The 15,252-nt window shown below is 44.2% G+C and overlaps 1 protein-coding gene across 2 annotated transcripts in view; it reads right to left on the minus strand.

Moving 5' to 3' along the window:
- Positions 1-1,762: 1,762 nt before the first annotated feature.
- Positions 1,763-15,252, minus strand: part of dock11 (dedicator of cytokinesis 11) — a 325,211-nt gene continuing 311,721 nt past the window's right edge. The window contains exon 53 of one of the 2 annotated variants that reach the window (XM_072270403.1): positions 1,763-6,451. In XM_072270403.1, the coding sequence (XP_072126504.1) occupies positions 6,341-6,451 (111 nt within the window). In that variant the 3' untranslated portion in view covers positions 1,763-6,340. The remainder of the gene's footprint in view (positions 6,452-15,252) is intronic. The other variant, XM_072270404.1, reaches the window with a different exon arrangement.

Here is a 15,252-nt window from a genome sequence, read left to right on the forward strand (position 1 = left end):
GAATCTTGTCTCTTTTCCTCTGAATTTCCTATCACCACTGCAGTACTCTTCACCTCTCTTCTCTTCTGAGCCACAACACCAGACTCAGTGTCAGAGACCTGGCCGTTGGGGCTCCCACCCACCCCCCGGTAGGTCATCGCCCTCAACGGTATCTGAAGTGGTGTACTTATTGAGGGGAGTGGCTACAGGTGTACTCTGCACTGCCTGTGCATTTCCCTTCCCTCTCCTGGCAGTCACCCAGTTACCTGTCCCCTGCAACCTCGGGGTGACTACCTCGGTGTAGCTCCTACCTATCCCCTCCCCATTCACCTGTATGAGGCAAAGGTCACCGAGATGCAGCTGCAGTTCCTTCACACGTTGTCTGAGGAGCTGCAGCTCAATGCACCTGGTGCAGATGTGGTTATCTTAGAGAACGGAGGTCTCCCAGAAGTCCCACATCCCACACAGCGTACAAAACAGTGGCCCAGGAGCCATTCTCACTACACCACTCTGCCCAAATAGATGAGGAATGAAGAATTAAAATCAAAAAGAGAAACTTATCAGATACTTTACCCTGCCCAAGCCTGATGCGCCAAAGCCCAGGCCAAACACTGTCCGCTCTGCTTGTGTTATTTGTATTTGCTCTTTCTGATGACTCCCGCTCAGTGACTAGTTGCAGCCAACTCTGAAAAACTGCTGCAAAGTTCTGTCTTGTTAATCTTGAGTGTAGATCTGATTGAAAAGATAGCTCTCTTCACGTACTGCCACTCAGTGATTGGTAGCAGGTCAACTCCAAAGCGGGCAGTTTTAAGATGTGTTATATCGATGCTGTGTCTTGAAATAGCTTTACATTATTTGGTTTAACTCAAAATGATCGTGAATAAAGTAGAAGTAAATTTCATTTATATTGAGAAAATGTAATGGACGATTAAGATATTAAGAAACAAAGCTGAAAATATCAAATGGGGTTCTGAAATTTATGATTTAAGGTTCTACTGGTAAATAAATTAATGGAAAATCCAATGACCAAAAAAATCTTCTCCTGAATCACTATGTAATCATGTTGCTTCTTGACTGTCAACGTTCCTTGCACTTGTAAATTTCTTCATAGATGTCAGCAACCAGTGAAGTGCAAAAACAAGTTGTAAATTCCACGCATGCTTTGAAGAGTGAAGATGATAAAGCAAAGATGGGTGTGTGGGGCTTGGAAAAGGATAAATATAAGCAGGATTTTAGAACAGCAAGTCTTTCTTTGTATGATATAAAGTACAAGAATCCAGTCAAAATTGACAGGTTCGATGTCTGATGATTAGATTAGCTGTAAAGGCATAAAGATAAAAGTAGGAATAAAGAAAATGAAAGCTCACAAGTTCAACTGGCAATCAGTATAAAAGATCCTACTGGATCTATGTGGGAGATGAGAATGTGGACTATTAATGAACCGTAGGTCATTGAATGGATGAATGAAATAGAGTGGTGGAGACAGAGAGGGAGGGGAGCAGGAGGGAGGGGTTGAGGGGGGTTTAGATGGGGGTTGGAGGGGTTAGGGGGTGGGGGTGTTAGAGGGGGAGTTTGGGGTGTGTCAGAGGGGTGTGTGTGTCAGAGAGGGGTGTGTGTGTCGGAGGGGTGTGTGTGTGTCGGGGGGTGTGTGTGTCAGAGGGGTGTGTGTGTCAGAGGGGTGTGTGTTGGGGGGTGTGTGTGTCAGAGGGGTGTGTGTGTCAGAGGGGTGTGTGTGTCAGAGGGGTGTGTGTCGGGGGGTGTGTGTGTCAGGGGTGTGTGTGTCAGAGGGGTGTGTGTGTCAGAGGGGTGTGTGTCGGGGGGTGTGTGTGTCAGGGGGTGTGTGTGTCAGAGGGGTGTGTGTGTCAGAGGGGTGTGTGTGTCAGAGGGGTGTGTGTCGGGGGGGTTAAAAGGGGGAAGAGTTGGGGAGTAGTGAGGTGTATGGTAACATGAGTGCCCAGGAATTGTAAAGACTACAGAAAGTAGTTGATACAGCCCAGTCCATCACAGGCAAAGCCTGCTCACCATTTACATTTAAATTGATGAAGTAAGAGGTTTATTAAAATCTGAAAGAGTGTTTTCTTTCACCTAGAGTATGGTTGGAATCTGGAAGACTGGAGGCAGACACCAAGATGTAGAAGGCTACTGACCAAGTGCTAAAAAATGGGTTTGGTATAAAGAAATACTTAATGGTCAGCATGGGCACAGCAGAAAAGAGGGCCTGTTACCACGCTAGATGATGCAATGACCATTTCACCAGAGACATCGTACATTCATCTGCCAAGGCCAATTTCAGGATCTCTTTCCACTAATTCTTCTTCCCTGCCAGGATGAGGTCTGGCATAATCTAGAGGAACAACGCCTTACGCTGTTGCTGATCTTCATTCCTTACAAAATTGACTCAGGCCTCTGAACTACCCTTGACAGAATGACCGTACCATCAAATACCATTGGCATTTGGATATTGTCTAGAGCAGGTATCCTGGTTCTCTGTTATCCTGATAACATTCCTCACAAGGGGAAGAGGAGAAGTACTAATGATAGGTACTTGAACAGTGCAAACTCAATTCCATAGCAGAGTGTAAGAAATAAAACCAGGAGTCATAGACATAAAGTCATAGAATTGAAGCAGGCTCTTTGCCCCAATTCAACAATGCTGAAAATTTTGTCTACTTGAGTTAGTTTCATATATCTGCATTTGGTCCATGTCCCTCTAAACCTTTCCTATCTACATAACTTTCTAAATATCGGTTAAACTCTGAGTTGTACCTGCGTTAATCCGTTTCTCTGCCAGGCTGTTTTACATACTCACGGCTCTCTGTGTGGAAAAATTTCCCCTTCAGGTGTCTTTCAAATCTTTCCCCTCTCATCCTTTGTGAAGAAAATGGACTGCCACATCTACATTGGTTTATATGGGGAAACTTGCAGTGAGGAAATCGTTGCCCTCAGGTCCTCTTTAAATCTTTCCCTCTCATCTTAAGCCTACACTCTCTAGTTTTAGACTCTACCAGCCTTGGCAAAAGGATGTGATCGTTACCTTACCTATCTCCCTCACTGTTTCATAAATCTCTAAGGCATGAGTTCCCAACCTGGGGACCACAGCCCCGTTGCTTAATGGTATTTGTCCATGGCATAAAAAGGGTTGGGAACCCCTTCTCTAAGGTCACCCCTAAGACTTGAACAATCCATGAGAAACCACTCTCCAGCCTATCCTGTCTCTTTCTCACTCAAACCCTCCAGTCCCAGTATCACCCTTGAGAATCTTTCCTGCATCCTTTCCAGTGTGACAGCAAAATTCCTTCACCCAGTTGAACATAGAAATCTACAGCTCATTACAGGCTCTTCACCTCACAATATTGTGCCGGCCATGTAACCTACTCTAGAAAATGCCTGGAATTTCTCTACCTCATAGCCCTCCATTTTTTATAAGCTCCATGTACCTATCTGACAGTCTCTTAAAAGACTCTATTTTATCCGCCTCTACCACCGTCGCCAGCGGTGAATTCCACGTACCCACTACTCTGTGTGAAAAACTTGCCTGCGATATCCCTCCTGTATCTACTTCCAAGCACCTTAAGACTATGCCCCGTCATGTTGGCCATTTCAGCCTTGGAAAAAATCCTCCGGTTATCCACATGATCAATGCCTCTCACCACCTTGATGATGCCTCAAGACTGGATCAGATTTCACAAGTATTCCAAGTGTAGTCACACCAATGTCTTGTACAGCTGTAATGATGTCCCAACATTTGCAATGGGTTCCCAACTCTTGTACTCAATGGTAGGCCTTTCAGCCCCTCAGGGCTGATCTTGTTCCTTATGGCACTCTCCTTACCAAACATTTTTCCCTTAGGATCTAAAAATTCATCAACCTCTGTAATGTATACATTCAGCAACAGAGCTTCCACAGCACTCTTGGGTAGAGAACTCCATTGTCTTGGCAGAAGAAATTTCTGCTAATCTCTGCTCCAAATATTTAACCCTTATTTTAAGATTCAATTGCCTCCATTTTCAGATACTCTAATCAAGAAAAGCATCAAGTCTAAAGCGATCTTGTTCAAATCCTGTAGGAACTTCGTACCCACACATCAGATCTCATTCCTCCACTGTTCCCATCAGCCCAAGCCATCTCCCGAATCTGACAGCAACTGGCATCAGAGTTGAATTCGGGTTGTATAAGCTGTGAGGTGGTAATGCTAACAGCCGCAGCACTGCTCAAGCGTTGTCACCAAAGGAACATAGATGACAGAGAAAATCAATTTTTCCCCGAAAGATACACAACTGGACCCCCATGTATCAGTTTATGAAATAAACAAAGAAAATGCCGGAAACAACCAGCAGGTCAGGCAGCACCTGTGGAGAGAGAAACAGTTAACATTTCATGTCTAGGACATTTTCAGATTTCTAGTACGCTTTTGATTTGCATTTGCCAGTTTATGGGATTGGGCCAAGAAATTAAACAGTACTTAACTTAAATCTTTAAACATTACAAGGAGAAAAATAGCTTCCTTAGTAGGGAGTACCTTGAGCAAGGGTCACATTGTTAGAAGTTGAGTTAAGCAGTAGAATTTTGCATCTTCCTTTTCCAGAAAAGTTACAGGTATTTGAAGCCAAATAGGTTTACAAGATTGAGATGGGGAAGCTTTGTTTGGGTAAGAATATCGTGTAAGATAGTAGAGAGAGACAGATAATGCAGCCACGATTCAGAATGGTGTGAAACTAGATCAAAGGGTAAATGTGCTGCTGCGGGTCCTAACATTTGTCTACCTCAGAATTTCATTTGATTTTCCATATTGAACGTGTAGTGCTGGAGTCCTTACTATTTTCATATTCACTCTATTCCTCTCACCCTACAATATTGTCTGTTCTTTTTATCAATATTTAAACAGTGAGCGCTAAGACTTCAGTTATCAATAATCAAGTAGATTACACTTGCTTCGCCTCACCTACTGTGTAACTGTTAAAAATCTGCAATAGTTGGAACCACTTCCATTTTTACACACCAATGTTCTTTTGTCTTGAGATTCACCTAGAACCAATTGGCTGCTGGTTTCACTGTTTATACATCAGTCCCAGACAACCACTCTTACATTAGCCCATGGCCAATAGATCATTGTCAAATCAGAGAAGACAGACCTTCCTAGGCTGATAAGAATAAGAGAAAACAAAGGGTAGAACACAAAAAATAAGACAGGGTTTTGAGTTTCAGCTTTGGCTTATTGTCAACACTTCAAAGATTCAATCACACCCCTGAGGATTGAGAGTCTTTGATTGGGGCAGTTCAGTAGTACACTGCTGGAGGTGCAGCCTTGTTGAATTTTATAAGTAGACACTTATAAAATTGAAAGACCCCATAGCACTATTTGATAAACAGCAGGGTTCCCCCCACTTCTTCCTAAATCCATCCAGATGCTTAAACGTCCTCCCTTCAATTTGAGAGCTTCAGATACCGTTATGACATAGTCTTCCTGAGAACGTGGTCAGGTCAGAGTACTGGAGTTGTATCTAGGACACTCCCCGAGGACAGCATAACGGCCAAGTTCCTCATTCACTCAATAACCTCTGACGAGGCAAAGGGAACAGGGGCAATTCCTCTGGCAAAGAACTTTAGTGAGTGGTGGTTCACAAGGTATACTTTATCCTGGCAATTCTCTGCCAGCATGTCAACAACCTCAAACATGACCAAAGCCTACAGAGATATTAAAGCACCCAAGGAGAATTTCTATCAACACCAAGAAAGGTTGAGAGGGGATTTAAATTCAATGGCCTGTTATTCAATTAGTAACAAAACTTTGCTTCACTCCCTTCGCAGAAAAATAAGTAAACTCCATATGAAATATACTGTATATAAAACAATGAATATATCTAAGGATTTTTGTACACTATAGATTGCAGTGTGTTGCTACTCACAGTTACAAATTAAATACACAACAATTTGAGATGACAATTTGACATACAGATGTGAGATACTATTTCTATTTTATACTGTACATTTTGGAAAAGAATTGGCCACCTTTAAATATTCGGTTTGGGATTGGTGTTCCAACCCAATCAATTATTTTCAAATCCACAGTTCTGTAAATCTCAAGTCCAGTGCAGACAGACGTCCTGATAAGGCTCTTCAGTGTGCAAGGCATCGCGCTGTCCTGTAAGGCCCGGGTGTGTGGATTGAAGAGCACTTTTCTTACAAGGGAGGGCTGAGAGGGTGATCAGGATGCAGGGTAGCCAGCGTGGGAGGAGTCTGAAGCCCTGCAGTGCAAAGTTCAAAGTTCAAGTCACACCGTCCCGACAATCCAGCCCTGCTTTCCATTCTGTGAGGAAAGGATCCATTAAGACTGGGCAGCACCTCTGCTTGGCGGTGGGTGTCAGAGTGTCGAGGGGAAAGCGGAGTGGCCTCTGGCTGTTCCACTGATTGCACTGAAAACATGCAGCGAGTTCCTCAGCTGGGACGTCACCAGTTCATCTTCTGCCAGCATCTTGAATTACAAGGGGGCGGGGGTGAGAGAAAAGAAAACAGGCACAGTTCCAAGACAGGCTGGAATCAACAAGTTGCTGAAATAGCATAGTTTATAATCATTTACAACAGAGTTTAGGAAGAAGATCCTTTGTCAAATGTCAAGATGGTCACTGACATTTAATCAGCTCTTTAGCTCCCCCAAATTATTGCAAAGGGGCTCACTCTCAATCTTGAATGGGATTGGCTGCATGCTGGCCTGCAAAAAGGAACCTCCCCAACACCTGCCTGCCATGGCCCATCTGGCAAGTACTGAGCATATTCCTCAACTTCCATGTCAGTTAAATGAAGGGTGACAGCAGTAGAACTACCTGAATCTTATTCAAGGAGGGGGATGCTGTAGCTACCAAAGGTTCAGTGGAGTAGCTGGGGTTGCAGACAGGATCAGCCACAGTTTTGAGGAGGACATAGCGTACAATGAGCAACTTGGGGAGCTGAGAGTCAAGACAGTGCTTAGTGAGGGTGGGAATTTACTGGAAATGTATTTACAAAGCTCCCTCCCTCGCCACTCTTACACTCGATGCAGAAATTATGGAATGCATTTACCCATTAATTTCTTCAGCACTTCATAATAAGCCAGCATGCTTGAAATAAAGGAGAGATCAGAAGGTTAATAACTTTCACAACATTGCAAACAGCTGAGTAATGTGTGGTAATGGTCTTAGGTACATGGAAAGTTCAGTGAAAATGAAATATATTAAATGGACAAGTCAGACCTCAATCCACTATTCAAGTACATCATGACCAAAACTACATCTCAACTCCATATATTTGCTTTCCTTACTTTGCCTTCAACTGTCACTCTTCCCAACCCTTCCCCTCAGTCTGAAAAAAGTCTGAGTTTCACACTTTGAATAGCCCCTCTCACCTAGGAAGAGAATATTCAAAACTAAGTCACCGATATCACACACTGTACAGACAGCTAGCTCACATACTTCTGAAAACAAAGCCAGATTTGAAAACACAACAGTGTTCTGCTCGGAGTTCCATAATCGTACCAAGAAGGAAATGATTTCCGCTTTTTTGTGTTACACACATGACAATTGAAGCCTGAATTATCCCATTGGTGGATGCAGCACTGGTTATAACAGCTTTCTCAGAGTGGCAAGATGATAGACATTTTCCCTCCGCATAAATTTCACACCTGCTTTGCTATCTGGATAGTTATGTTTTCAGCTTTACACAAGACCGATTGAAAATGTTTTTGGTTGTTCCAGTAGTTGTTCAAACAGGATACAAACTAAAAATATTCTAATCATGGGATTAGAATCATTTCATATCTGTATCCCTGCCCTACTCAATACTTTCCTTCAACCGTTTCAAATATCCAAACTTCAACCCAGAACTTTGGTGTTTAGTTGGCCTTCCTCCTCACTACCCTCATTGATAGTCAGATATCAAATTCTGAGTTTGTTATAGCTCTGATGCAGGGTTTCGGCCTGAAGCATTGACAATCCCTTTCCTCCTACAGATGCTGCTCCCCTGCTGAACTCCAACATATATTTGTACCTCCAGATTCCAGCAACTGCAATCCCTCAAGAGCCTTTCTTTTTACACCTCTCAACGTCTTTTTCCTCCTTTAAGAGGCTTTAAAACCTATTCCCTTTGAGCTAACGTTGGCTCACGATGCATGGTGTCAGATCTTGTCTGGTGACATTCCAAAGCGACTTCTTATTGTAGTTTAAAAACGCAAACACAAGGAAATCTGCAGGTGCTGGAATTTAAAGCAACACACATAAAAAATGCTGGTGAATGCAGCGGGCCAGGCAGCATCTATAGGAAGAGGTACAGTTGACGTTTCGGGCTGAGACCCTTCGTCAGGACTATCTGAAAGAAGAGATAGTAAGAGATTTGAAAGTGGGAGGGCGAGGGGAGATCTGAAATGATAGGAGAAGACAGGAGGGGGAGAGATGGAGCTAAGAGCTGGAAAGTTGATTGGCAAAAGGGATATGAGGCTGGAGAAGGGAGAGGATCATGGTACGGGAGGCCTAGGGAGAAAGAAAGGGGGAGGGGAGGAAAACCCAGAGGATGGGCAAGGAGTTCTAGTGAGAGGGACAGAAAAAAGAGTGAAGAAAAAAGGAGGAAATAAATAAATAAATAAAGGATGGGGTACGAAGGGGAGGTGGGGCATTAACGGAAGTTAGAGAAATCAATGATCATGCCATCAGGTTGGAGGCTACCAGAACTCTCACAGCTACCTGGACTATTCCTCTTCCCACCCTGTCTCTTGCAAAAATGCCATCCCCTTCTCGCAATTCCTCCGTCTCCACTGCATCTGCTCTCAGGATGAGGCTTTTCATTCCAGGACAAAGGAGATGTCCTCTTTTTTTTTAGAGAAAGGGGCTTCCCTTCCTCCACTATCAACTCTGCTCTCAAACGCATCTCTCCCATTTCATGCACATCTGCTCTCACCCCATCCTCCCGCCACCCCACTAGGAATAGGGTTCCCCTTGTCCTTAACTACCATCCCACCAGCCTCCAGGTCCAACATATTATTCTCCGTAACTTCCGCCACCTCCAACGGGATCCCACCACTAAGCACATCTTTCCCTCCTCCCCTCTTTCTGCTTTCCGCAGGGATTGCTCCCTACGGGGCTCCCTTGTCCATTCGTCCCCCTCATCCCTTCCTACCGATCTCCCTCCCGGCACTTATTCTTGTAAGTGGAACAAGTGCTACACATGCCCTTACACTTCCTCCCTCACCACCATTCAGGGCCCCAGACAGACCTTCCAGGTGAGGCGACACTTCACTTGTGAGTTGGCTGGGGTGATATACTGCGTCCGGTGCTCCCGATGCGGCCTTCTATATATTGGGCAAGACCCGACGCAGACTGGGAGATCGTTTCGCTGAACACCTACGCTCTTTCCGCCAGAGAAAGCAGGATCTCCCAGTGGCCACACATTTTAATTCCACGTCCCATTCCCACTCTGATATGTCTATCTACGGCCTCCTCTACTGCCAAGATGAAGCCACACTCAGGCTGGAGGAACAACACCTTATATTCCGTCTGGGTAGCCTCCAACCTGATGGCATGAACATTGACTTCTCTACCTTCTGTTAATGCCCCACCTCCCCTTCGCACCCCATCCCTTATTTATTTATTTATTTCCCTTTTTTCCCCTCTCTTTTTTTCTCCCTCTGTCCCTCTCACTATAACTTCTTGCCCATCCTCTGGGTTTTTACCCGCCCCCCCCCTTTCTTTCTCCCTAGGCCTCCCATACCATGATCCTCTCCCTTCTCCAGCCTCATATCCCTTTTGCCAATCAACTTTCCAGCTCTTAGCTCCATCCCTCCCCCTCCTGTCTTCTCCTATCATTTCAGATCTCCCCTCCCTACCCCCACTTTCAAATCTCTTACTATCTCTTCTTTCAGTTAGTCCTGACGAAAGGTCTTGGCCCGAAACGTTGACTGTACCTCTTCCTATGGATGCTGCCTGGCCTGCTGCGTTCACCAGAATTTTTTGTGTGTTTTTCTTATTGTAGTTCCTGTTTTGGAACGGTCTGAGCAGAGAAGCTTGCCAACTTGCAAAGTGAAAGGTCATAGTTCAAATGTGTGGAAGATCGAGCTGAAAGATTTTGGTTGACACATTGTTCATCGCTGCCTTGCTGCAGAAACATTCTTTCAGATGCAACATTAATCGCAGTGTCATGTAGCACAAAAACAGGCAATTTGATGCACCACATACAAGCTCATCAGCGTGCACCCAATCACGTTTCCCAGTATTTGGCCTAAACCCTTCTATGCCTAAGTCCATACTTAGAAACTTTCTGAATGATGTCAGCAATTCAGCTTCAACCAGTTTCTTGAGCAGTACTTACCAGTTCCTAGACGAAAAAGGATCACTTACATTCGCTCTGACTGTTTTCCTGATTATCCTAGATCTATGCTGTCTCATTTTGTCCATGTGGGGAAATTTTTCCTGTTGTCTACCCTATGTATATCCTGCTATTTTATAAACTTGAGTCACATCCCCTCTTAACTTCCTCTGCTCCAAGGAGACCAGACCGAGCTTCTCCAATCTGATATCATAACTGAATCACTCCCCCGGCAATATCCTGCTGAACCTCCTCTGCAGCCACTCTAAGGGAGGTTCCCGGAACTGCATATAACAGTGATTTTATGAGGTTGGAGATAATCTCCCTGCTTCGGTATTCATTACCTTGATTAATGAAGGCCAATATCCCATAAGCTTTAGCCATGTTATTCACTTGGGCTGCCTCCTTCAAGGATCTGCTCTTATACTCCAGGATCTCTTTGTTCCTCGATTCTCTCCAAAGTCCCATTTACAGTGAAGATCCTAGTCACAATAGTGCTCCCACAATACAGCACTTAACACTGATCTGGATTGAACTCCCTCTGCCATTTATTAGCCCAAGTCCCTTCAGATACCTGTAAGTAATCCTTAGTGCTTCTTCATGGAGCAAAGAGTTATCCTTTAAAAGGTTCTTAACCATGGCATTTAAAGGCTTCTTATAAATGCAAGCACGGAAGGCAGGAAAGCTCAACAAAAGTGATTAGAGTAAAGGCAGTGAAGAGAAAATCTAAAATTTGGGACATTGGCATAAAAATACATGATGCAGATATTTATTTTACTGAAATTTGATTACACACGTTGGGGCAGGTAAACAGAAGTCCTTCTTTCAATCTAAATTAGACATCAGGTATTCATCCTGATTGGCAGGTGAAGGTGGACCTGTAACTGGGCCTTATAAACACGAGAAAGATTGAAGTGATATTCCACAGGTTTAAATAATATTCCACAAATGTGCATTGTTGGTTCGATCCATAAACATTCTGACCTACTCTCGACTCCTGGTTTAGGATTGAGCTCATGGTAATTCAGAATATACGTGACCTGTAGAATTCTGAAAGGTCATTCACATTGACCAGGTATATTCTCAGTTCAACCACCTTTTTGCATTAATGATGAGCTTTCTTTTCTGATGGGGTGCATGGGTCATGGCTCATTGGTGAACCACTGGACTACATTCAGCTCTGATCACAACTCTGAATGAATGCCTGTGGTTAGTGGGCATGGCATCTTTTTCCCGATAAACATCAGATGACTAGTCTCTATAACCTGGCCCACATTACCACCAGTACTATGCAAGTCTTGAGGACAGGGCAAGTGGAAGATCTCATCACTGACTAGAAGCTTCATGGAATCCATTAGAAGGATTGCTACAGTCTGAGTATTTTGAGAGATGTTTCTTATTTTACTACCTCTAAACCTCTGCCATTTTCTGCAAGGCCTCATTTAGGAATGTGTTAAAAGAGCTGCCATTCACTTGGATGTACAACACCCAGGAAGCTGGTTGACACTATGTTCAGGACCCTCGACAGTGGACACTCCACCCATCAACTGAACTAACAAAGCTGTTTCAGTGACACCTCTTCAATCTTGTCCCGGTCCCCTTGAGGTCACACACTATGCAGACCTGAATGTATAACACTGCTCTTTTCTCAGTGCTGGTTTAAGTTCCTCTCTCTCATTAAAGCAGTTCAAGACCATGTTCAGCTCTGGACTGCAGTGAAATCCCACATTCCCAAGGTAGATATTGTCACTGCTCATTGGGGTACCTCACTATGGAGGGAGGAGAAGATGGTGATGCAACGCAGCTTGTAGCGGCCACTCCGGTGAATGATATCTGTTATCTGTCAAGTAGGGTGCCGTGCACAATCCTGATTTGATGGACACAGATGTGAGAGCACGGAGGAACATCTGGTGAAGCTTCTGAAATGCCTGTTTCGCTGCCACTGCTACTGTGTGATCTAGAATCTCCGGAGGGGAAGGCCCCGAGTCCTCGGCTTTGCTTGTTGCTCGGCGGCCAGGGCGGGGTCAAAGCACTCGGCAGAAATGGTGCTCGGTGTTGGAGGGCTGGTCGAAGGCTCCAAGTTTTCGGACAGACTCAGAGTCGGCTGCGGTCGGGCGCCTCCAATGCATCGGCAAGTTTGCGGCACTTGGAGTTCATGGCAGGGAGAGTTTCTCCCTTCTGCCGTCTGCGTGAGATGTTGGGGCTATCGGGACTTGAGAATTTTTTTTACCGTGCCCATGGTCTGCTCTTTATCAAATTATGGTATTGCTTTGCACTGTTGTAAATATATGTTATAATTAGATTATGAGGACACTCAGTCCTCGTTTATTGTCATTTAGAAATGCATGCATTAAAAATGATACAATGTTCCTGCAGAAAGATATCACAGAAACACAGGACAAACCAAGACTAACTGACAAAACCACATAATTATAACATATAGTTACAACAGTGCAAAGCAATACCGTAATTTGATAAAGAGCAGACCATGGGCACGGTAAAAAAAAGTCTCAAGTCCCGATAGCCCCATCATTTCACGCAGACGGAAGTGCCGCAAACTTGCTGATGCATTGGAGCACCTGACTGCAGTCGACTCTGAGTCCGTCCGAAAACTTCTAGCCTCCGACCAGCCCTCCGACACCGAGCATCATCTCTGCTGAGCGCTTCGACCCCACCCCGGCCGCCGAGCAACAAGCAAAGCCGAGGACTCGGGGCCTTCCCCTTCGGAGATTCTGGATCGCACAGTAGCAGCGGCAGCGAAACAAGCATTTCAGAAGTTTCACCAGATGTTCCTCCGTGCTCTCACGTCTGCCTCCATCAAATCAGGATTGTGCACGGCACCCTACTTGACAGGTAACAGATATTCATCACCGGAGTGGCCGCTGCACGCTGCACTGCGCCGCCATCTTCTCCTCCCTCCATAATTATGTGGTTTTGTCAGTTAGTCTTGGTTTGTCCTGTGTTTCTGAGATATCTTTCTGGAGGAACATTGTATCATTTTTTTAATGCATGCATTTCTAAATGAGAATAAATGAGGACTGAGTGTCCTCATAATCTAATCTAACTGGAGACCAGTAAACGTGGCAGTTTTTCCAGAAACCTACTTTCCTGATAAGAAGTTAACATTACTCTTATTTGTGATGAAACATTGACCTGTTTAGCCTGAAGGACAGATATTGTCACTGCTCATTGGTTTATCTCACTATGGAGTATTCCCACAATTCAAAACAGTTTGAAAGTTTAGTTAAATTGCTTTTAATGAACTTCCAACAGAGTGGTCATGTGTAAATTCAAGGATTCAACTTTGACATGCCATTTAGTTTCATTAAGCAAATGTAACATTATTATTAGATCGAGATATAGCATGCAGAGAGAGGCAGATGCAAAACGTACCGTGCAGACTGACAGGCAGTATTGTTCATTGTGAGGATGAGTATCTGGAGTTAATAGTGCACAAAGAGCTGCTTTGCATGCCACAATAAACATCAGAAACTGCGAGCTAAGCCCACTGTTAACGGAAGGTTAGGTGCAAGTTGAAAAAGGAATTGGATCTCAAATTATTACCTCACTCAACCTATCCTTGTAGTTACTTTCTTGGCAGTACCAAGTTTAGACAAGCCAAGACTTCAACATGTATTAAACACTTGAGAAGAGCAAACTTGATATACAAAATGTTGTTAACGTTGTCAGGAACTTCACAGTTGGCATTTAAGATCATCATTAGCAGAGCCAAGCTTGCATTACATCACCAAAGGAGGCTATCTGGCCATGTGAGCAATTCAGCCGGTCCCACTACCTACCCCTCTCTTCAGAGCCCTGCATGTTTATTCCTATTCATTCCTGAAGGTGAACGATAAAACAACTTCTTCACACCACTGGCAGAACTTGGCTGATGAATCTAACAAAGATGGGCTCAACGGAAACATACTTGTTATTCTCCACTCCAGAATATATTTGGCCTTGGCCTTGACCTTGGGTTTGAACAGAGCAGCAAGAATCTTGGGGCATCCTATCCCTGAACATTGACTTTATGTAACATCACCTCTCCTTCCTGTTATAACATAAAAATGTTTCACTTCCTGATTTACAGAACATGTAATCTGCCTTGTTGTGTTCCTAAAGCATGCACTGACCTCACTTGCTTATCTCTCCAATATCCTTCTCTTGCCTTACCCCAATCCTCCAACCTCTCTCTCTCTCTCTCTCTCCTCCTTGTAAGTTCTTCCCAGTGTTTTCCTGCATGTCTCTCTCATCTTGGACAGCTCCTGTATGGTTTGTGAAGCCACTTCAGAGGGAAGGAAAGACCAACCACACAGCTGGGCAGACTGAGTGAACATGTGCCGAACCTTTCTCTCAAGAATACTATATTATTTACTAAATTCAAATTCTCCACATGCAATAGAGATATTTGAACATGTGTTTAGGTCAGTGCTCAGAGAATGGGCCATATTCTCTGTCCTATATCCCCCTGGGATCAATAAAGTATGACTATACTATACTACGACTATACTATACTATATATGTACACTCTCCACATCAATTCTGTCTGAAAAGCTTCCATAGTTATTATGACACAGTACAGCCCAAGACATTGTCTGAAACCAGGGATGAAATTGCTGGGACACTTGAATCACCGTTCACCAAGGGTGATGCACAGGAAGACCGGAGGGTGGCTTATGTTGTAAATTAGAAACACGAGAAGATCTGCAGATGCTAGAAACCCAAAACAACACATACACAAAATGCTGGGGATCTCAGCAGGCCAGGCAGCATCCATGGAAAAGAATAAACAGTCAACGTTTCGGGCCTAGACCCTTCATCAGGCTGCGTTCCTCTAGCATTTTATGTGTGTGACTAATATTGTGCCTTTATTTAAGAAGGGCTGCAAAGACAAGCAAAGGAATAACAAGCTGAGAGCCTATCATCAGTAATGTGAAAGCCATGTGA

This window comes from Mobula birostris, chromosome 10, assembly GCF_030028105.1.
Source record: "Mobula birostris isolate sMobBir1 chromosome 10, sMobBir1.hap1, whole genome shotgun sequence".
Lineage (NCBI taxonomy): Eukaryota > Metazoa > Chordata > Chondrichthyes > Myliobatiformes > Myliobatidae > Mobula > Mobula birostris.